Source organism: Dendrobates tinctorius, unplaced genomic scaffold, assembly GCF_039654945.1.
Source record: "Dendrobates tinctorius isolate UK_male_01 unplaced genomic scaffold, ASM3965494v1 ptg000270l, whole genome shotgun sequence".
Lineage (NCBI taxonomy): Eukaryota > Metazoa > Chordata > Amphibia > Anura > Dendrobatidae > Dendrobates > Dendrobates tinctorius.
This window is the reverse complement of record NW_027361937.1, coordinates 7,622,007-7,647,449: the sequence shown is the minus strand read 5'-3', so window position 1 is coordinate 7,647,449 and position 25,443 is coordinate 7,622,007. Positions and strand designations below refer to the sequence as shown.

Below are 25,443 nucleotides of genomic sequence, written 5' to 3'. Positions count from 1 at the left end.
ACTACCCTGGAAGGGGCATAACTATGGCAGCTACCTTGGTCTTCACTGGAGCCTCTGATGGTGAGGTCAGGCTTGTGCGGCAGGTAGCTGTCGGGTGCCACTCCAGGGTGGTGTCTGGCTGTGGCTGCTGATCCCACCCGGGAACAGGACACCTGGACAGGTGCGAGTGACAGGCAGACTGAGACACAGGGCAAAAAGGTACGACAGATACAGGACAGGCGGGCACGGCTTGGAGACACAGGACAGGCGGGCACGGCTTGGAGACACAGGACAGGCGGGCACGGCTTGGAGACACAGGACAGGCGGGCACGGCTTGGAGACACAGGACAGGTGGGCACGGCTTGGAGACACAGGACAGGCGGGCACGGCTTGGAGACACAGGACAGGCGGGCACGGCTTGGAGACACAGGACAGGCGGGCACGGCTTGGAGACACAGGACAGATTGGCGTGGTATGAGAAGGAGCAGGTAGGGACCTGTTCACACAGCAGGTGTAGGCAGGAGGGAGTAGTGTATGCTGGAACAGGATCTGGACCTGTTCACACAGGAGATGCAGGTATGGATATAGGCAGGAAGGAGTGGAATATGAAGGAACAGGTTTGGACCTGTTCACACAGGAGGTGCAGGTAGGCAGAGCCGCAGGAGTGCGGAGCAGGCAGAGTGGCTAGGGAGCCGTGCAGACAGAGCGGCTAGAGTGCAGATGCACAGATAAAGCTGCGAGAGTGCAGATGCACAGATAAAGCTGCGAGAGTGCAGAGGAAAGACACAGCAGAGAAGGAACCACAAACAAGGAGACTGGCAGACAGACAGACAGACAGAGGTAAGACTGAGTTCAGACAGAGACACAGGGACAAAGACACAAGGACCAGGATATTCTGCCTCCTGGCAGGCGGACAGAGTACAGACAAGGTACTGGGAACAAGACTCAAGGGCCAGGATATTCTGCCTCCTGGAAGGTGGACAAGGTACAAAGCGAGACAAAGAGTATTCCTACAGAGAAGGAGATACACTGAACAGGGCCTGTCTTCCTCAGCAGCAAGATACTAACTGAGTATAGACATTGAACAGGCCATGTTTCAGTGGGAGTGGCGAAACCAAATAGTCAAGGGCTCCAGGTGATTGGTTCTTATGCAGTCAGGGTGCACCTGTGTAATCTGTCCCTGACCAGAGAGTTCAGGTGCCGCCCCCCTATACACACAGTCTGGAAACATGGAGAGCAGAGGCACAGAGCTGGCAACAGACAGAAATCACAGCATGGCTTGAAGCAGAAAGTAAGTTGGTGTGCGGGGGATGGGAGGCCATGCAGTGATGCCAGCAAGGTTGTTACAGTACCCCCCCCCCCTTTACGGCCCCTCTTCCTCAAGCCTGCCAGAATGACCTGAAGAAGGAGTATGGGGCCACACACAGTCCAGGTTGACACAACATCCTTCAGGTAGGGTGGAGTATATGTGCCATCAGGAATCCCAGATTGCCCGGTTTCTTGGTGCCTAAGGGAGTCAGTTTCCAACACAGAGGGTACAAAGACTTCTTCCTCCTGATTGGCAGAGGGCAGGGACCTGGAAGCTTCAGACTTGACCCCTACATCAGCCACCCAGCTGGAAACAGGAGAGACCTTCACTGAGTCCAACTTCAGCCCGAAATCCCAAGAAAATTGGACCTCCTCCTTAGGATCAGGAGGAAGCATCTCTGCCCAGGTATCTTCACCAAGTAGCCAAATGGAAGCTGGAGGCATACATACAGGGAGCCACTTCAGCCTGTTACCCTGAAAAAAACTGGTCCTCCTCTTCCAGGTTGGTGAGAAATGGAGATACGTGGGTCACTGTTCCAACCTCTTCACCCACCTGCCAAATGGAAGCTGGAGGCATACATACAGGATCCATCTTCTGCCCATGGCCTAAAGAAAAATTTTCAAGCGACAGGGATGCTTCTGGGAACTGGTCACAGGAGGTGTGTGGAGAGGGCGCCACTGCTTCCTTTTCTTCAGTGACATCAGCACACCATGACCCAATAGCCAACAGAACAGATGGGGAAGGTAACACTGTAGCCTGACCTTGTAACATTGGAACTAGATACCTTTGGTGACTAGGTAGCTCCAAGTGCGGCACCACACTGGGTCTTCGGACCGGAACGGGCAGTAGAGTATCCGGCTCAGAAGGACCGATGGGAAAACTGGTCAGCAAGTGTAAAATAAACTTCTCCAAATATAATGCTCCGATTTGGAGCTGTAGTTGTCCCATCGACACTCGACTGTTCATAAGTAGGGCACGACCATCACCAAACACCGTCACCGGATTCAGGAGCTGTGGAACAGGAACCCTACACAGACTCCGTCTGGCTTGCAGCTTTAGCACATCTGCAGGGCCGAAGCTCCCACAAGGCACACGAACAGTCACCGATCTTAGTGAGGAGGAGGGACTCTTACCAAGGGCAGCCTCTCCCACTGACCCAAGGTTTTGGAGCTTGCGCTCCTTCGGACAGAAGCTGTCTGGGTGTTCCACACAACCGCAGCAATACTGTATGCCCATCTTATGACTGGTTTCAGGCTGCTGCTTTGCCAGCCCACTCTTAACAGTCTTCTTGGGTTCAACTCGAGTAGCTACTTTAACAGGTGGAGGAACTAGAGGGTTTCGGACAGCGGTTGCGGTCTGACGAGGCGGTTTCTTCACTGGTTTCACCCGTCTGGCGCGCCTCTCAGATCTGGAAAGGGAAAACTTGGCAGACGTAGCTGGACTGGGTACTTCAAAGGCTTTACGGAAGACCACTAGGAAGGCCTCTAGGTCCGTGATGATAGGATCCCCTGCTTCCCAGAGGGACAGATCCACATCAAAGCTTCTCCTGCTAAGTAGGACATTATATATCCCACTTTGACCCAATCAGAGGGGAAACAGGCTGAATTCCACTCAATGTACCGCAGGCACTGCTCCAAGAACCCTTGGCACTCCTTGGGATCTCCATAGAACCTTGGAGGATCTTCAGGGTCAAGCCTCTCATAAACCAGGAGCTGGTTGTAGATGGCATTGGAGACAATGATGGGCTCAGAAGTCTCAACAATCTGAACCACACAGGGCGGAACAAATTCTTCCCGATGCTCATACTGGCAGAGAGAAAGTCCTTCATGCTCTGCAAGCAGAAGGACATGGGACTCAGCGGGGACTATGGCCTGTGCAAACTGTCACGCTCGCGCCTTGGCTGAATGGCGCGAGCCGGGGGGTTGTGGCCCCACTGTGCCACAAACCAGACTACCCTGGAAGGGGCGTAACTACGGCAGCTACCTTGGTCTTCACTGGAGCCTCTGATGGTGAGGTCAGGCTTGTGCGGCAGGTAGCTGCCGGGTGCCACTCCAGGGTGGTGTCTGGCTGTGGCTGCTGATCCCACCCGGGAACAGGACACCTGGACAGGTGCGAGTGACAGGCAGACTGAGACACAGGGCAAGCGGGCACGGCTTGAGACAAAGGACAGGCGGGCACGGCTTGAGACACAGGACAGGCGGGCACGGCTTGAGACACAGGACAGGCGGGCACGGCTTGAGACACAGGACAGGCGGGCACGGCTTGGAGACACAGGACAGGCGGGCACGGCTTGGAGACACAGGACAGGCGGGCACGGCTTGGAGACACAGGACAGGCGGGCACGGCTTGGAGACACAGGACAGGCGGGCACGGCTTGGAGACACAGGACAGGCGGGCACGGCTTGGAGACACAGGACAGGCGGGCACGGCTTGGAGACACAGGACAGGCGGGCACGGCTTGGAGACACAGGACAGGCGGGCACGGCTTGGAGACACAGGACAGGCGGGCACGGCTTGGAGACACAGGACAGGCGGGCACGGCTTGGAGACACAGGACAGGCGGGCACGGCTTGGAGACACAGGACAGGCGGGCACGGCTTGGAGACACAGGACAGGCGGGCACGGCTTGGAGACACAGGACAGGCGGGCACGGCTTGGAGACACAGGACAGGCGGGCACGGCTTGGAGACACAGGACAGGCGGGCACGGCTTGGAGACACAGGACAGGCGGGCCCGGCTTGGAGACACAGGACAGGCGGGCCCGGCTTGGAGACACAGGACAGGCGGGCCCGGCTTGGAGACACAGGACAGGCGGGCCCGGCTTGGAGACACAGGACAGGCGGGCCCGGCTTGGAGACACAGGACAGGCGGGCCCGGCTTGGAGACACAGGACAGGCGGGCCCGGCTTGGAGACACAGGACAGGCGGGCACGGCTTGGAGACACAGGACAGGCGGGCACGGCTTGGAGACACAGGACAGGCGGGCACGGCTTGGAGACACAGGACAGGCGGGCACGGCTTGGAGACACAGGACAGATTGGCGTGGTATGCGAAGGAGCAAGTAGGGACCTGTTCACACAGTAGGTGTAGGCAGGAGGGAGTGGTGTATGCTGGAACACGATCTGGACCTGTTCACACAGGAGGTGCAGGTATGGATATAGGCAGGAAGGAGTGGAATATGAAGGAACAGGTTTGGACCTGTTCACACAGGAGGTGCAGGTAGGCAGAGCCGCAGGAGTGCGGAGCAGGCAAAGTGGCTAGGGAGCCGTGCAGATGCACAGATAAAGCTGCAAGGGTGTAGATGCACAGATAAAGCAGCGAGGGTGCAGATGCACAGATAAAGCAGAGAAGACACAAGGACCAGGATATTCTGCCTCCTGGCAGGCAGACAGAGTACAGACAAGGTACTGGGAACAAGACTCAAGGGCCAGGATATTCTGCCTCCTGGCAGGCGGACAAGGTACAAAGCGAGACAAAGAGTATTCCTACAGAGAAGGTGATACACTGAACAGGGCCTGGCTTCCTCAGCAGCAAGATACTAACTGAGTATAGACATTGCACAGGCCATGTTTCAGTGGGAGTGGCGAAACTAAATAGTCAAGGGCTCCAGGTGATTGGTCAGGGACAGATTACACAGGTGCACCCTGACTGCATAAGAACCAGAGAGTTCAGGCGCCGCCCCCTATACACACAGTCTGGAAACATGGAGAGCAGAGGCACAGAGCTGGCAACAGACAGAAATCACAGCATGGCTTGAAGCAGAAAGTAATTTGGTGTGCGGGGGATGGGAGGCCATGCAGTGATGCCAGCAAGGTTGTTACAACGCCCTACGCACCACACACACACACACTGTATGTCAAATGTACCACACACACACACACACACACTGTATACGCCCTACGCACCACACACACTGTATACGCTGTACGCACCACACATACACACTGTATACGTCGTACGCACCACACATACACACACTGTATACGCCCTACGCACCACACACACACTGTATACGCCCTACGCACCACACACACACTGTATACGCCCTACGCACCACACACACACTGTATACGCCTTACGCACCACACACACTGTATAGCCCTATGCACCACACACACACACTGTATACGCACCACACACACTGTATGTCAAATGTACCACACACACACTGTATACGCCCTACACACCACACATACACACACTCTATACGCCCTACGCACCACACGTACACACACTGTATACGCCCTACGCACCACACACACACACTGTATACGCCCTACGCACCACACACACACTGTATACACCCTACGCACCACACACACTGTATACGCCGTACGCACCACACACACACACTGTATACGTCGTATGCACCACACACACTGTATACGTCGTACGCACCACACACCCACACTGTATACGGCCTATGCACCACACACACTGTATACACCGTACGCACCACACACACACTGTATACGCCCTACGCACCACACACACACTGTATACGCCCTACGCACCACACATACACTGTATACGCCCTACGCACCACACACACACTGTATACGCCCTACGCACCACACACACACTGTATACGCCCTACGCACCACACACACTGTATACGCCCTACACACCACACACACTGTATACGCCCTACGCACCACACACACACTGTATACGCCCTACGCACCACACACACACTGTATACGCCCTACGCACCACACACACACTGTATACGCTCTACGCACCACACACTGTATACGCCGTACGCACCACACATACACACTGTATATGCCCTACGCACTACACACACACTGCATACGCCGTACGCACCATACACACACACTGTATACGCCCTACTCACCACACACACTATACGTCGTACGCACCACACACACTGTATACACCGTACGCACCACACATACACACTGTATACGCCCTACACACGACACAATGTATATGCACTACGCACCACACACACTGTATACGCACTACGCACCACAACACAATATAGCGTACGCACCACACACACTGTATACGCCCTACACACCACACACACACTGTATACGCCCTAAGCGCCACACACACTGTATACGCTGTACGCACCATACGTACACACACTGTATACGCCCTACGCACCACAAACACTGTATACGCCCTACGCACCACACACACAGTATACACCGTACGCACCACACACACACATTGTATACGCCCTATGCACCACACACACACTATACGTCGTACGCACCACACACACACACTGTATGCGCCTTACGCACCACACACACTGTATAGCCCTATGCACCACACACACACACTGTATACGCACCACACACACTGTATGTCAAATGTACCACACACACACTGTATACGCCCTACGCACCACACATACACACACTCTATACGCCCTACGCACCACACGTACACACACTGTATACGCCCTACGCACCACACACACACACTGTATACGCCCTACGCACCACACTCACACTGTATACACCCTACGCACCACACACACTGTATACGCCGTACGCACCACACACACACACTGTATACGTCGTACGCACCACACACACTGTATACGTCGTACACACCCACACTGTATACGGCCTACGCACCACACACACACTGTATACGCCCTACGCACCACACACACACTGTATACGCCCTACGCACCACACACACACTGTATACGCCCTACGCACCACACACACACTGTATACGCCCTACGCACCACACACACTGTATACGCCCTACACACCACACACACTGTATACTCCCTACGCACCACACACACACTGTATACGCCCTACGCACCACACACACACTGTATACGCCCTACGCACCACACACACACTGTATACGCTCTACGCACCACACACTGTATACGCCGTACGCACCACACATACACACTGTATATGCCCTACGCACTACACACACACTGCATACGCCGTACGCACCATACACACACACTGTATACGCCCTACTCACCACACACACTATACGTCGTACGCACCACACACACTGTATACACCGTACGCACCACACATACACACTGTATACGCCCTACACACGACACAATGTATATGCACTACGCACCACACACACTGTATACGCACTACGCACCACAACACAATATAGCGTACGCACCACACACACTGTATACGCCCTACACACCACACACACACTGTATACGCCCTAAGCGCCACACACACTGTATACGCTGTACGCACCATACGTACACACACTGTATACGCCCTACGCACCACAAACACTGTATACGCCCTACGCACCACACACACAGTATACACCGTACGCACCACACACACACATTGTATACGCCCTACGCACCACACACACACTATACGTCGTACGCACCACACACACACACACTGTATGCGCCCTATGCACCACACACACTGTATACTCCGTACGCACCACACACACATTGTATACGCCGCACGCACCACACATACACACTGTATACCGCACCACACCCACACTGTATACCGCACCACACACACACTGTATACGCCTTACTCAGCACACACACATTGTATACGCTGCACGCACCACACATACACACACACACACACACACACACACTGTATACCGCACCACACACACTCTATACGCTCTACGCACCACACACACTGTATACGCTGTACGCACCACACACACACTGTAAACGCCGTACGCACCACACACTGTATACGCCGTACGCACCACACACAGACTGTATACGCCGTATGCACCACACACAGACTGTATATGCCATACGCGACACACACACACACACACTGTATACTCTGTACGTACCACACACACTGTATACGTCGTACGCACTACAAACACTGTATACGCCGTACGCACCACACAGTGTATACGCCATACGCACCACACAGTGTATACGCCATACGCACTACACACACACACTGTATACGCCGTACGCACCACACACACACACTGTATACGCTGTATGCACCACACACACACACACTGTATACGCTGTATGCACCACACACACACTGTATACGCCGTACGCACCACACACACTGTATACGCCGTACGCACCACACACACTGTATGCGCCATACGCACCACACACACTGTATACGCCGTACGCATCACACACACTGTATACGCCGTACGCACCACACACACACTGTGTACGCCGTACGCGCCACACACACTGTATACGCAGTACGCACTACAAACACTGTATACGCACCACACACTGTATACGCCATACGCACTACACACACACACTGTATACTCTGTACGCACACCACACACTGTATATGCTGTACGCACCACACACACTGTATACGCTGTACGCACCACAAACACTGTATACGCCGTACGCACTACACACACTGTATATGCTGTACGCACCACACACACTGTATACGCTTTACGCACCACAAACACACTGTATACGCCGTACGCACTACACACACTGTATATGCCGTACGCACCACACACACATTGTATACGCCGTACGCACTACACACACACACTGTATGCGCCACACACTGTATACGCCGTACGCACCACACACACACTGTATACACCCTACGCACTTCACACACACACACTGTATACTCTGTACACACCACACATACACTGTATATGCTGTATGCACCACACACACACTGTATACGCCATATGCACCACACACACAGTGTATACGCCATATGCACCACAAACACTGTATACGCCGTACGCGCTACACACTGTATATGCTGTACGCACCACACACACGCGCGCACACACACACTGTATACAGCGTACGCACCACACACAAAGACACAGTGTATATGGCGTACGCACCACACACAAGCCTGCCCCCATCGTGACATTACCGCCTCCATCTAGTTAAAATATAAATGTGAAAGACCAAAGTAATATTTAAATATGGTAATATAGAAAAAAATATATAAGTTATTATGTTGTTCTATTCCTCCTTTGTATAGACATAATCATGTCATCTTTTGTTAATATAGTGTCATATTTTGCGGAGAGTGGATAGCTATATAAGCTGCCAATAATATAAGCCCAGTGTATTGGGTGGTTACATGACTTAATTATGCATATATAGTTCAGTTTTGTATTGCTTTTGACCTTTTTTAGAACTACAGTATTGTTAATGACATAGGAGGTTTTGGATATTTTTTCCTTGATCAGGTTACTTTAGTGTCCCCTTTTTTGAGACATTCTCTAATAGTTAATATTGTTACTGGTTTTTAAGCATGGTTAATAAAGACTTATTGTTTTTATGTTCTATGGATCTCTTTGATGTTTTTTTTGTGAGTTTTACTTAAAGCCAGAAAATAAGTTAAGTTATGTTTTACCTTCTGCAGTTTTCCAAAATCATTGCTCAACAAGGATCACCGAGCTATGACTTGCCTACTTTGGCACATCATACTAAGAGAGCAATCACTGGAGAAGGACATTGTGGTTGGAAGAATAAAAGGAGCAAGTTGGAGAGGGAAGACCAGTGCCTCGATGGCTTGATACAGTCAAAATAATGATGAAAAAGACCCTGGTGGATCTATCTAGGTTTGTACAAGATCAATCTACCTACAGATCGTTCATCCGAAAAGTCACCATGACTCAAGATTGAGTTGAATTCTGTTAAATAATAACATAATAACTTATTTTTACTTTGATGGAGCTATGTAAAAGCTTGTTTTCTTACACTCAGCTGATATTTATTTTTATTGGTACCAGGCATACATATGTTTTGTCCAAATAAAGAGGAAAAATTAGGAGGGCACTCACCAGTTGATTATTTCAACAAGTTAAAACATGTGACCCGTAGAAGCGCAGCAGCGTGAAACGGCCATCGTCTCCATTCGCAGTCCCACTCCCATTCTCCCGTCAAAGATGTTTTAACTTGAGGAAATAAACACTGGATTTTATCAACTGGTGAGTGCCCTCCTAAGTTTTCCTCTTTATTTGGACTGGCACTTTTGTGATTTTCTGGAGAGGCACCCAAAGTACCAGGCTTATTTGATGCCAGAATGGTGTTGGTTTAATTGCTTCTGAACACCTTGAGGGGTGCAGTTTTTATAATGGTGTCACTTTTGGGTATTTTCTGTTATATTGACCCCCCCAAACTAACTTCATATGTGAGGTGATCCATAAAAAAAATAGTTTTGGAAATTTTGTTGAAAAATGAGAAATCGCTGGTCAACTTTTAACCCTTATAACTTCCTAACAAAAAAAAAAATTTGGTTCCAAAATTGTGCTGATGTAAAGCAAACATGTGGGAAATGTTATTTATTAACTATTTTTTGTGACATATCTCTCTGATTTAAGGGCATAAAAATTAAAAGTTTGAAAATTGCAAAATTTTTAAAATTTTCGCCATATTTCCGTTTTTTTCATAAATAAACGCAAGTCATATCAAAGAAATTTTACCACTAACATGAAGTACAATATGTCACGAAAAAACATTTTCAGAATCAGTGGGATCCGTTGAAGCGTTCCAGAGTTATAACCACATAAATTGACAGTGGTCCGATTTCAAAATTAAGGCCTGGTCATTAACCTACAAAATGGCTTGGTCCTTAAGGGGTTAATCAAAAGTAACATTGCAAAGTTGTTTATTTTTACAACTTCTTTGCAATTGTAACCGTTTATCACTATGAGAACAAACACTTCAAAGGGAAGGTGCTGTGACTTTAATTTTTGTATTAATAATTATTGATTATACAATCAATTATTTTTAATACAAAATTAAACTAACTGATAGTTCTTTATTTTCTGACTTTTATGTTTGCCACTGGAGGCTGCCATTTTCAATAGTGTGGGCGTAAGTGTCTGGGCACAGGGAAAATATGGGCTTGAGGGCACTACTTACTATTAAAGGGGATCAAAGACCACACACAATACAATATGTACCATGGGAAAAAGAAAAGGAGTGTGTAAAAAAGGTCATGATCAACCACACAATGACAACAATACGTAGAAAAAAATAATGACAAATTTTATTAATGAAAACGCAAAAAAACACTCTCATGAAGACAATAGTTAAAAACAGTTAAAAAGAGCACAAGTAGGCCATGTGGAGATTGTACACACACACCCCCGGTCCATATAAGGACCACACCTCCTCCAAAGTGCTAGGCAAAAAACATGTAATGCACCTTGACCCTGTCTAATTTATGAATAATAGCAGTCAACCTGTGCGCCTGCCTGGTCAAAAATTGTGCTTTCCAACTGCAAGCAAAATACCATGTATGATGCCTAATGATGCATTAAATTACCATGATGGAAAGAATGAACACATATGAACAAACCTGTCCGGAATATATGGACTATAATAAGGTGCTAGGCAAAATAACATGCATAAAATCTAGTAATGCATGAGATTACCATGATGGAAAATGAGTCCATATAAAGAGCCCTGACCGGGATACATGGATAAGGTACTAGGCAGGCAAATATATAATGGACCCTGTCTGGTTTGTAAATAATGACGGTTAACCTGTGCACCTGCCTAGTCCGATTTTAACCAATGGCAAGCAAAATAGTGTGCATAAAGCTTAATAATGCGCTGAATAGCCATGATGGAAAAAAAATCCATATAAAACCATATGAATGATCCTGACCGGGATATATGGACAAAAAATAAAAAATAAGCATTCAAAAAATCACATATGATTTCAAGGCGGACAGGATATATACATGAAATAAACAAAATGTATATATGAAAGACAAGGGTTCAAGATACCATAGACCAGTGTGACCCACAAATGAGTCGCTCAGGAGCCTATAATGAGGCACATGTTGCCAGCAAGATGTGATGGGAGGAGGAAGGGAGTCATACCCCACGCGTATCGCCACCAAACAGTGTGGCTTCCTCAGGGCAAAGAAAGTGGTGGTATGCCGCTTTGTCTAATGGGGCGTCTTTTTATGTGTGTTTAAATTCCCAGAAAATAATTTTTTAAAAATTCCTAAATAAAGAAAAAAAATATTCCCCAATAAATTCATTTCTTTATGTAAAGTAAAAAAATAAACAAAAGTACACATATTTAGTATCGTCGCATCCGTAACGACCCGCCCTATAAAATTGTCCCACTAGTGAGCCCCTTCAAAAGAAAAAAAAAAACAAGGCAAAAAACAATTCTTTATCTATCATACCGCTGAACAAAAAGTGCAATAACACGCAATCAAAAAGACAGATATAAATAAACATGGTATCGCTTAAAACGTCATGTCCCGCAAAAAACGATCCGCCATACAGCATCATCAGTGAAAAAATAAAAATGTTATAGCTCACAGAATAAAGCGATGCAAAAATAATTATTTTTTATATAAAATTGTTTTTATTGTATAAAAGTGCCAAAACATAAAAAATGATATAAATGAGGTATCGCTGTAATCGTACTGACCCGAAGAATAAAACCGGTTTATCAAGTTTACCGCACGCGGAACGGTGTAACCTCCCCCAAAGACAGTCATGAATGGCTGGTTTTTGTTCATTCTGCGTCTCAAAAATCGGAATAAAAAGCGATCAAAAAATGTTATGTTCTCGAAAATGGTACCAATAAAAACGTCAACTCATCCTGCAAAAAATAAGACCTCACATGACTCTGTGACAAAATATGGAAAGATTATAGCTCTCAAAATGTGGTGATGCAAAAACTATTTTTTGTAATAAAAAGCGTCTTTTAGCATTTGACAGCTGCCAAACATAAAAAACGACTATAAATAGTAAATCAAACCCCCCGATATCACCCCCTTAGTTAGGGAAAAATAATAAAATTAAAAAAAATGTATTTATTTCCTTTTTTCCCATTAGGGTTAGAGATAGGGTTAGGGTTGGAATTAGGGTTAGGGGTGTGTTTGGAGTTAGGGTTGGAGTTAGAATTGGGGGGTTTCCACTGTTCAGGCACATCAGGGGCTCTCCAAAACGCGACATGGTGTCTGATCTCAATTCCAGTCAATTCTGCGATGAAAAAGTCAAACTGTGCTGTCTTGTTACAGCCTATGTACGTTCGTTCTGGTAAGGCTCCTACATAGGCTGGTGACCATGTGTGTTTGTATTTACTTATCAGCTTAGTAAAGATGGTGTCGGACTGAGTGTGAGTGTCAGCGTGTGAGTGTGAGCATAAGCTTGTGAGCATCAGTATGTGAGTGTGAGCATCATTGTGTGAGTGTAAGCTTCAGCATGTGAGAGTAAATGTCAGCATGTCAGAGTGAATGTCAGCGTGTGGGCGTCAGCATGTGAGCATCAGCGCATGAGTGTGAGCACAAGCGTGAGTGAGCGTCAGCGTGAGTGTGAGCATCAGCATGTAAGCATCAGCGTGTGAGCGTCAGTGTGAGTGTGAGCATGAGCATCAGAGTGTGAGCCTGAGTGTAAGCATCAGCATGTGAGTGTGAGCGTCAGTGTGAGTGAGAGTGAGCGTCTGCGTGTGAGCATCAGCATGAGTGTGATCGTCAGGGTGTGGGCGTGAGTGAGTGAGAGTGCAAGCATCAGTGTGTGAGTATGTGTGAGCTTCAGCGTGTGAGTGTGATGCAGCACCAACTAACAGAATCCTTGCTGTCTGCCATCCTCGGTGACAGTCTACTTGTCACCAACAAAATGTCTCCTCACTCTGTTCATAAATGTCATCCTCTCTTATCCCTTAGCATACCCAGAAGGGGAGGAGAGGAGTGACATCACACCCATGTCAGCAGATTCTGCCCATAATTACTGTAGGGCAGTAATGTGAGCTATTTGTACACTAGGTTTTTTGTCAAATTTCAGTAGCTGCTCCCCCTAGTGTTTAAAAGTGGAAATACCAAACTTTTAAAATTATTTTTCATACTTTACTAAATTATAAACAAATAATAATTTTTTTTAGAAAATGTAAACATTATTTCATTGCATTTTTTCAACTGCTGAAAAAAAAAATTTGATGGTGGATATCAAACTCAAATACACAGAGGGCAAAGCTTAAAGCTTGCAGAAAATTGCAGGCCAACCTTTATATTTGTTAAAAATGACTACAAATGAGGAAGTTTTTCCTTATTAAATAAAACGATTAACTTTTGGAATTATAGTAGGATAATATATTATGTTATGTAACAGCAGTAAAAATCATATGGCCCAATGACCTAATTTAAATATGTAACAAAGGATGAAAAACCCTTGAATAAAACAGATAAAGTATGATGCAAACAAAAGTGCTCCCAAACACGGTATGATAACCCAACAGTGAATTCCTCCACATGCACAGTATGATGACCCTACTGTACCCCCTCCCTTATTTCCCCCAACAAAGAATAGTGACCCCACAGTATGATTCTCCAAATGTAATCACCACGCAGCCCTTCATTCAGTATAACGGGCACATAAAGTCCTCCATACAGTACAATGGCTCCACATAATCCTCCATAAAGTTTAATGGCTAAACATAGTACTCCATACAGTGTAATGGCCCCCACATAGTCCTGCATAAAGTGTAATGGGCCCCACATAGTGCTCCATGCAGTATAATGGCCCTACACAATGCTCCATACTATAAAATGGCCCCACATAGTGCTCCATACTGTATAATGGCCTCATAGTGCTCCATACTGTATAATGGCTCCACACGATGCTCCATACTGTATAATGGCCTCATAGTGCTCCATACTGTATAATGGCCCCACACGATGCTCCATACTGTATAAAGGCCTCATGTGATGCTCCATACTGTATAATGGCCTCATAGTGCTCCATACTGTATAATGGCCCCACAGGATGCTCCATACTGTATAATGGCCTCATGTGATGCTCCATACTGTAGAATGGTCCCACATAGTGTTTCATTTTGTATAATGTGCCCACATAGTACTCCATACAGTATAATCGTCTCACATTAAAAAAAAAGCAAAAACATATATACTTGTGTATAAACCTACCCATATATAAGCCGAGGCACCTAATTTTGACACGAAAATCTGGGAAAACTTAATGACTTGAGTATAAGCTGGGTATGCATTGTCCCCTAATCCCTATTCTGGTATGTATGGTTCCTCATCCCCATCCTTGTCTGCATGGCTCCTTATCCCCTTCCTTGTATGCATGGCTCCTTATCCCTGTCCTGGTATGCATGGCTCCTCATCCCTATGCTTGTATGTATGGTTCCTCATCACTATCCTGCTATGCTGGTTCCTCATCCCTATCCTTGTATGAATGGCTCATTATCCCCATCCATGTATGCATGGTTCCATATTCCTATAATGGTATGCTGGCTCCTTATCGCTATCCTTGTAAGCGTGGCTCCTTATCCCCATCCATGTATGCATGGTTCCTTATCCGCATCCTGGTATGTATGGCTCCTTATCTCCATCAATGTGTAGATGGCTCCACATCCCTATCCTGGTATGCATTGCTCCTCATCCCTATTCTTGTATGCATGGGTCCTTATTCCCATCCTTGCCTGCATGGTTCTTCATCCCTATCCTGGTATGCATGGCTCCTCATCCCTATCCTTGTCTGCATGGCTCCTTATCCCCATCCCTGTCTGCCTGGCTCCTCATCTCTGTCCTGGTATTCATGGCTCCTTATCCCCATCCTTGTATGCATGGTCCCTCATCTCTATCCTTGCATGCATGGCTCCTTATCCCCATCCCTGTCTGCATAGCTCCTTATCCCTGTCCTGTTGTGCATGGCTCTTTATCCCTATCCTTGTATGCATGGTTCCTCATCCCTATCCTTGTACATGGTACCCATGAGAAAAGCATAAAAAAAAAAAAATCCTACGCCCTTGCAGCATCTTGTTCCGGTGCCAGCAGCTCCTGCAGGCAGCTGATCACGTGTCCCCGCTCACTAATGGAGTGAATATTCACTCCAAACCTATGGGAGTGGAGAGAGGTGAATATTCATTACCTTAATGAGCGGTGACACGTGATTGGCCGGCAGCAGGAGCTGCTGGAAGCCGGCGGCTGTGGCTGAAACTGTGCAGGCTATAAGAGAAATGAATATTCATTGCCAGTGCAGTGAATATTCATTTCTCTTTAGCAGCAGGCACAGGAGTTAGCCACAGCAATCGGCTCCTGCCTCCTGTGACCTGCTGCTCCGCCGCTCCCCCTCACCCGCCGTCTTCTAGTTCTGAGGAGATGGCTTGTGTATGCACCGGGAGAGCTCTGCGTGCCCCCTCTGGACACGTGCCATAGGTTTGCCGCTACTGGTATATAGTAGGTCGTGTGTGTGTATATAGCATGTGATGTGTGTGTATATAATATGTTGTGTGTATATAGTATGTGGTGTATGTATTTGTATAGAGTATGTCGTGTGTGTGTTTATATAGTATGTGGTCAGGGGCGGGCTGGCCTGGGGGCACGGAGGCAAAAACACCCCAGGCCGCTCCCCCAGCAGCTGTGCAGAGTCAGCCGCCTGATGGCTGTGTACAGCAAACTGCACGCAGCCATCTCTAGTGTACTGTGCTGTGATGTGACACGGCCACTTGCATCACAGTCTGTCTAATTAGCTGCAGACCGCGGCTTAAGACATCAGTGATGACATCATTGTCTCCTGCCGCTCTACAGTCCGGAAGAGAAGACGGAAGCTGAGGTGCCGGGAATCAGGATGAGGTGAGAATAAACTTTATTATTTTTTATATGCACGGGCTGTGGGGCCATCTTACTTTATACAGTATATGGTAGAACTGGGCCATCATACTATATACATAGGGTAACTGGGGCCATCATACTGTATATATTGGGGGCACTAGGGCCATCATACTATATATATGGGGGAACTGGGTACATCATACTATATATATATATGTGAGAAATTGGGCCATCATACTATATATATACGGGGAACTGAAGCCATCATACTATATATATGGGTGAACTGGGGCCATCCTGCTATATATATGGGGGAACTAGGGAACATTCTACTATATATGGGAAAACTGGGGCCATCATACTATATACAGTATATGGGGGGAACTGGGGCCATCATAATAAATATATATGGAGGTAACTGGAGCCATCATACTATATATATGGGGAGAGCTGGTTCCATCATACTCGTCGTTTTTGGAGGAGACATAATACTGATTTGCATGCAAAGAACACCACACCTACTGTGAAGCATGGGGGTGGCAACGTCGTGCTTTGGGGCTGTTTCTCTACAAAGGCACCAGGACCACTGATCCGTGTACATGAAAGAATGAATGGGGCCATGTATCATGAGATTTTGAGTGCAAACCTCCTTCCATCAGCAAGCACATTGAAGATAAAATGTGGATGGGTCTTTTAGCATGATAATGATCCCAAGCACACTGCCAGGGTAATGAAGGAGTGGCTTCGTAAGAAGCATATGAAGGTTCTGGAGTAGCCTATCCAGTCTCCAGATCTCAACCCCGTAGAAAACCTTTGGCGGAAGTTGAAAGACCATGTTGCCCAGTGACAGGCCCAAAACATCACTCTAGAGGAGATCTGCATGGAGAAATGGTCCAACATGCCACCAACAGTGTGTGCCAACCTTGTGAAGACTTACAGAAAACGTTTGACCTCTGTCATTGCCAACAAAGGATATATAATAAAATATTGAGATGAACGTTTGTTAATGACCAAATACTGATTTTCCACCATAATTTACAAAATAAATCTTGTCAAATCAGACAAGAGGATTTTCTGGATTTGTTTTCTCATTTTGATTCTCATAGTTGTGGTTTACCTATGATGTCAATTACAGGCCTCATCTTTTTAAGTGGGAGAACTTGCACAATTGGTGGCTGACAAAATACTTTTTTCCCCACTGTATGTGGGGAACTGATGCCATCATACCATATATGTGGGAAAACTGGGCCATCATACTATATATATGGGAAAACTGGGCCATCATACTATATATATGGGAAACCTGGGCCAACATACTATATGTATGGGGAGAACTGGGGCTATTATACTATATGTATGGGGAGAACTGGGGCTATTATACTATATGTATGGGGAGAACTGGGGCTATTATACTATATGTATGGGGAGAACTGGGGCCATCATACTATATATGTGTATGTGTATAGTATGGTGTGTGTGTGTGTGTGTATAGTATGTGGTGTGTTTGTATAGCATGTGGTGTATGTATAAAGTATGTGGTGTGTGTGTATATAGTATGTGGTGTGTTTATAGTATGTGGCTTGTGTGTGTATATAGTACAGTGCCTTGTGAAAGTATTCGGCCCCCTGGAACTTTTCAACCTTTTCCCACATATCATGCTTCAAACATAGATACCAAATGTAAATTTTTGGTGAAGAATCAACAACAAGTGGGACACAATTGTGAAGCTGAATGAAATTTATTGTTTATTTTAAATTTTTGTGGAAATTCAAAAACTGAAAAGTGGGGCGTGCAATATTATTCGGCCCCTTTAACTTAATACTTGCAATCATAATAATTGCAATCTTTAATCTCTCCCTCTCCTCGGGCATTTTCCCATCCTCCTTCAAACACGCCATCGTTACTCCATTACTAAAGAAACCCGCTCTCGACCTATCCTGCACAAACAACTACAGACCAGTCTTCAATCTCCCCTTCATCTCTAAACTTTTGGAGCGCCTAGTTTACTCCCACCTTACCCGTTACCTCTCCACTCACTCCCTCCTAGACCCTTCACAGTCCGGCTTCCGCCCCCTACATTCGACTGAAACTGCACTCATCAAAGTGACCAATGACCTTCTGACAGCAAAACATAACGGTGACCACTCTCTGCTCATTCTTCTTGACCTATCTGCAGCTTTCAACACTGTTGACCACCATCTCCTACTCTCTAGGCTTCAGTCACTAGGCATTATGGACACTGCTCTCTCCTGGTTCTCTTCCTATCTTTCTGACCGCTCCTTCAGTGTTTTGTTCTCTAGCTCCACGTCATCTCCTCTTCCTCTCGCTGTCGGGGTACCTCAGAGCTCAGTCCTTGGCCCCCTACTCTTCTCTCTCTACACAGTCCCAATTGGACTGACCATCAGGAGATTTGGCTTTCAGTACCATCTTTATGCTGATGACACACAACTATATACGTCATTCCCCTTTACGCCCACTGTACTAAAGATCGCCAGTGACTGTCTGTCCGCAGTCTCCAACATCATGTCCGCTCTCTATCTGAAACTTAACCTCTCCAAAACTGAACTTCTACTCTCGCCATCTACTAACCTCCCTAAATCTGACATCACCCTCTCCGTGGATGGCACCACAATAACACCCCTGCAGCAGGCGTGCTGTCTGGGTGTTATGTTTGACACCAATCTCTCCTTCACATCCCATATACAATCTCTTGCCCGCTCTTGCCACTTACACCTAAAGAACATCTCTAGAATCCACCCGTTTCTCACCATGGAAACAACAAAAATCCTCACTGTAGCAATGATCCACTCCCGCCTGGATTACTGCAATGCTCTATTAAATGGCCTCCCCGTTACTCGACTATCCCCTCTCCAGTCCATACTTAATGCAGCGGCCAGGATCGTCCATCTGGCTAATCGGTACTCAGAAATGTCCGCTCTTCGCCAGTCCTTACATTGGCTGCCCATTCATTATAGGATCCAATTCAAAGTACTTGTTCTCACCCACAAAGCTCTCCACAGTGCAGCACCCCCCTACATCTCCTCCCTCATTTCTGTCTATCGGCCTAACCGACCGCTGCGCTCTGCAAACGACTTTCGACTAACCTCTACACTAGTCCGTACCTCCCACTCCCGACTCCAAGACTTCTCCCGCGCTGTGCCAATCCTCTGGAATGCTCTACCCCAAGAAATTAGGACTATCCACAATTTGCATAGTTTCACGCGCTACCTCAAAACACATTTGTTCAGAGCGGCCTTTCATGTTCACTAATCACAGTCATTCCATGTGTAAGTGTGCATGTGTAGCCCATTCACTATCTCCATCCATCCCTCACTCCCTCAAGATGGCTGGACCATCATTGTAAATACACACCTGTACTTTGTATCTCCCCCACCTCATTGTAGATTGTAAGCTCTCACGAGCAGGGTCGTCCTATTTTACTTTAATTATTGTATTGTTAACGTTGTTACTTATGACTTATGTTTGGAACTGTTAAACTGTAAAGTGCTGCGGAATGTGTTGGCGCTATATAAATAAAGATTGTTATTATTATTAATACTTTGTTGCGCTACCTTTTGCTGCGATTACAGCTGCAAGTCGCTTGGGGTGTGTCTCTATCAGTTTTGTACATCGAGAGACTGAAATTCTTGCCCATTCTTCCTTGGCAAACAGCTCGAGCTCAGTGAAGCTTCATGGAGATCGTTTGTGAACAGTAGTTTTCAGCTCTTTCCACAGATTCTCGATTGGATTCAGGTCTGGACTTTGACTTGGCCATTCTAACACCTGGATACATTTATTTGTGAACCATTCCATAGTAAATTTTGCTTTATGTTTGGGATCATTGTCTGGTAGGAAGACAAATCTCCGTCCCAGTCTCAGGTCTTTTGCAGACTCCCAACAGGTTTTCTTCAAGAATGGTCCTGTATTTGGCTCCATCCATCTTCCCATCAATTGTAACCATCTTCCCTGCCCCTGCTAAAGAAAAGTAGGCTCAAACCATGAAGCTGCCACCACCATGTTTGACAGTGTGAATGGTGTGTTCAGGGTGATGAGCTGTTGCCTTTATGCCAAACATATCATTTGACATTATTGCCAAAAAGTTCGATTTTGGTTTCACCTGACCAGAGCACTTTCTTCCACATGTTTGATGTGTGTCTCCCAGGTGGCTTGTTGCAAACTTTAGATGATAATTTTTATGGATATCTTAGAGAAAAGGCTTTCTTCTTGCCACTCTTCCATAAAGGCTAGATTTGTGCAGTGTATGACTGATTAATGTCCTACGGACAGACTGTCCCATCTCAGCTGTAGATCTCTGCAGTTCATCCAGAGTGATCATGGGCCTCTTGGCTGCGTCTCTGATCAGTCTTCTCCTTGTTTGAGATGAAAGTTTAGAGGGACGGCTGGGTCTTGGTGTTAGGCGTCGGGTTCCTGCAGCGGTTCAACAGCAATCCAGAGCCTCACATTCTGCGGTCTCCCATTGTCTTTCGACTGCAGAGGAGATTGCTCAGCAATCCCAGCTTCCCAGACGCTCTGCCCAGACCTGCTCTGTGGGGCTGGTTATTGCTGCCACCTTTGGGTCAGCAATAGCAATGCAGGCTGCTCAGCAGCAAATCGCTCCAGAGGCTAAGTCCTTCTGTCGCTCCACTGAGCATGCTCACGATACGATCTGCCATTGGAGATCGGGAGCCACATGTTTAGGTCCTTCTCCAGATTTGATTGATCCATCTCAGGGATCTGGAAGCTTCCAGAAGGTCCTGGCTATAAAAGGTTCACATGGCCGCTCGGCCATGCGCTAGTATAGTCTCTAGTTGCTACTGTGTGAATGATGACGGATGCATGAACCTGCGAATGACTCATTAAGATCCCCTCCCTCTGATATTACGAGTGCGTATAGGGACTTAGCTATAGAGTCAGCGCCAGCCAGTGGTAAGCTACGAGCCACTACAGCATCCTCCACAGTGCTAGCGTCTGACAGTGCGCCTGCTTCCAGGCATTGTCGACTAGCGGCAGTGTCTGTCACCGTGCTGCAGTCTGCAGCTCCTCTTGGCGTCCGCAGTTGCGACCCCGCACGCACGGTAAGTCTAGACGGACGCAGACCCTCTGTCTAGGGCCCAGCTCTTGTGACCATATACTGTGCGTGCACTTCTCTGAGACCTGAGACGCTAACAGGCTCAGCCTTTTTGTGTTTTTCACTTAAGGCATCTCTGTGAGTAAAGAGAGATCGCTCAGCGCACCTGGGTGACGTTCAAACCACGTGCGTAATACTGCCATATTGTACGTCCGCCATTAGCTAGAAGCAGTGTTAACACCTTCTGCACGGTGGACACCGGGCGGCGAACGCACTTTATGCTATTTTATTTTATTTAGTGATTTAGTGTGCTCTGCCGTCCTTAACACTTGGTAGATTTGCAGTGGTATGATACTCCTTCCATTTCAATATGATCGCTTGCACAGTGCTCCTTGGGATGTTTAAAGTTTTGGAAATCATTTTGCATCCAAATCCGGCTTTAAACTTCTCCACAACAGTATCACAGACCTGCCTGTTGTGTTCCTTGGTCTTCATGATGCTCTCTGTGCATCAAGCAGAACCCTGAGACTATCACAGAGCAGGTGCATTTATACGGAGACTTGATTACACACAGGTGGATTATATTTATCATCATTAGTCATTTAGGTCAACATTGGATCGTTCAGAGATCCACAATGAACTTCCGGAGTAAGTTTGCTGCACTGAAAGTAAAGGGGCCGAATAATATTGCACGCCCCACTTTTCAGTTTTTGACTTTTCACAAAAATTTAAAATAACCAATAAATTTAATTCAGCTTCACAATTGTGTCCCACTTGTTGTTGATTCTTCACCAAAAATTTACATTTGGTATCTTTATGTTTGAAGCATGATATGTGGGAAAAGGTTGAAAAGTTCCAGGGGGTTGAATACTTTCGCAAGGCACTGTATATAACCGTGGCTTCTGGAATACCCTGCCACATATTTGAGAAAGATTCATTGAATCAAAACATCAATCCCTTGTCTCAATCAAGAAGCAATTTCTTCCTTTTGAACACATGACCTATTTTCTTTGTAAATATATAAAAATCATCACTTTTGCTTGAAGTGAATTGAGTGTGCAGTGAATATTTCCAGGGCAGAGGAGCAGCATCATGTAAAGGAGCAGTGAGGGACCTGCAGCCGCTAAGGCCGGACAGAGCCCTGACTTCAACCCCATCCAACACATTTGGGATGAACAAGAATGGAGATTGCTAGCCAGGACCACCCATCCAGCATCGGTGTCTACTGTCGCAAATGCGATCCTGATTGAAGGGGCAAAAATCCCCACAGACACCTCCAAAATCTTGGAGAAAAGACAAACTCCACATTAATGCCTATGGATTTAGAATGAGATGTTATAAAATTCTGTATCCCTACACTTATGTCCATATGGTGTATATGTATAATAACAATATAAAAAAGATTGGATTATAATACTCTCCTTCGTATATGTGTTCATGGGGCTTTGTTTTCCTTTAATTTGCTGTATCACATTACTCATATATATTTATAAATCCTCCAATACTTTATTATACAGGATTAGATTGGATCTGATTGGCTGCAGGGAGCACTGTAGAATGCGGTGACCTCACAGTGTCGGCGCTATGGCCATCCGCTCTACTGGAACTCCTTTGAGGGTTCTAGTAGGCGATGAGAGTGAGTATGCGTGTCTGATGCTCCTGCCCCGTCCTTATTATTTCCCATTTCCTAGCTATACAAGTTTCTGATTTCTGGTGATAAGTTTCCCAATTCTCATGTCCCATACATTCTTAAATAGAAAACCTTATATTTACTAATTAGTTACAGTAATATTTACTATTGATAAAGTTGGCATTTGAGATTAGGCTATTTATATGGAAACCTCTCTGTCCTATTCAGGATTGTGCGATTATTTCCACTACAAAAATGGCGAGCAAATATGAGAGACCGATCTATGTAAGTTCCCAATAAGAAAAGTCATGTAATCCAGAATAATGATAGAAATGTTATCTCTATATGTATATATAACAATGAATTTCTGCTGTCTGATGTCCGTTCTTTATGCACTTTCTTTTTTTGCCTGATGTTCTGATGTATTGATAATATTTTGGGGTAGTGATGATGCTTTGATTGCTGTTATGTATTTTTTTTGTTAAGTTGTAACAACCAAAAACCTGCAATTTTGGTATTTTTTTTTTCTGTTTACAGTTTCTACAGATTAGGGTAATTAATTTTATAATTTCATAGATAGGACTTTTCTGAAAATGTTGATACCAAATATGTGTTTTTTTTATTTTTCCCTTTAATATTAACTGGAGGAAAGGGGGTTGATTTAAATTTTTATCTTTTTATAAACTTTTTTCTTTACTTTTCACTTTATTTGTTAATCCTCTGAGGGGACTTTAACCCGCGATCGTCTGATCGCTTGTGCTGTATACATCAAGACAGCAACATTGAGGTATATAGTAAAAATCACTCTGTTATATGACGCCCAACCACAGGCTGGACTTTACAGGAGAGATCACATAACAGGCAGGGTGACAGTTAGCCGGCTCCCAACTGTCACAGCAGCCAATCGGCTCCCTGTAAAAACGGTGCTGTAATGATGTCCAAAAAGCACTTTATATTGTTAGATTGTACCTGCTCATTTAGTCATAAAGGGTGCTTCATTTTATTGCCGCCCACGCAATTTAAATGAAGTTCCCGGAGTTGCGCTGATGTCACTCAAATCCATTAGTATAGGAAAAGTGGAGGTTATAAATGATTTTTTAAAGCATTTATTTAACCCCTTCCCAACATTGGAAGTATCCATATGCCGTGGTTGCCTAGTACTTACCGACCTTGGACGGATGGATACGTCATGGCGGTCTCCTGAGCACAGCGGCTGTGCACACGCCATAGCTCATTCTGACAGCTGACACCCGGCACTCAGTGCAGGATCAGTGATCGCACCGCTCCCAGCACTTTATCCCACTATACCCTCTATCGATCACAGTATTTAGCAGGCATGCAGAGGGAGGGAGCGCCCTCTTCTCTTTGATCGGTGCACCGTTACCATGGTGACCTGGTGTCATCATGACGACATCAGGTCACCAGAGCTAGCAAACGAGCTACTTCAAGGTCAGAGCATGGTGCAGCAAGTTGGTCTGCCAGTGCAGTGCGGACTGTTTGTAAAGCATGGCAAAGCTCCTGCATTCCTATGCTCTACAAGTGAGCAGACTGCAAAAAGTGAAAGTCCCATAGTAAGACAAAGTAAAAAGTGATTTTTATTTGTAAAAATATATAAAAATAAAGAACAAAATAATTTAAAAACAAATATATATATTGAACCTATAAATAAATATTTTTATTAAAAAAAAAGCCAAAATAAATAAAAAGTACACACATTTGCTATCGGCGCATCCGAAACGACCCGAACTTCATGAACACCACAAAAAAAAAATGCATTATCATCATACTAGAGAACAAAAAGTGGAATAAAACGCAACCAAAAAGATGAATATAAATAAAAATAATACCGCTGAAAACATAATCTTGTCCCACAAAAAGCAAGTCACCATGTATGACTGTAGCACCATCA

The 25,443-nt window shown here is 46.1% G+C and overlaps 1 protein-coding gene across 1 annotated transcript in view; it reads left to right on the top strand.

Moving 5' to 3' along the window:
- Window positions 1–22,805: 22,805 nt before the first annotated feature.
- Window positions 22,806–25,443, top strand: part of LOC141069676 (uncharacterized) — a 46,802-nt gene continuing 44,164 nt past the window's right edge. The window contains exons 1-2 of the mRNA XM_073559451.1: window positions 22,806–23,540; window positions 23,763–23,819. Of these exons, the coding sequence (XP_073415552.1) occupies window positions 23,535–23,540; window positions 23,763–23,819 (63 nt within the window). The 5' untranslated portion in view covers window positions 22,806–23,534. The remainder of the gene's footprint in view (window positions 23,541–23,762; window positions 23,820–25,443) is intronic.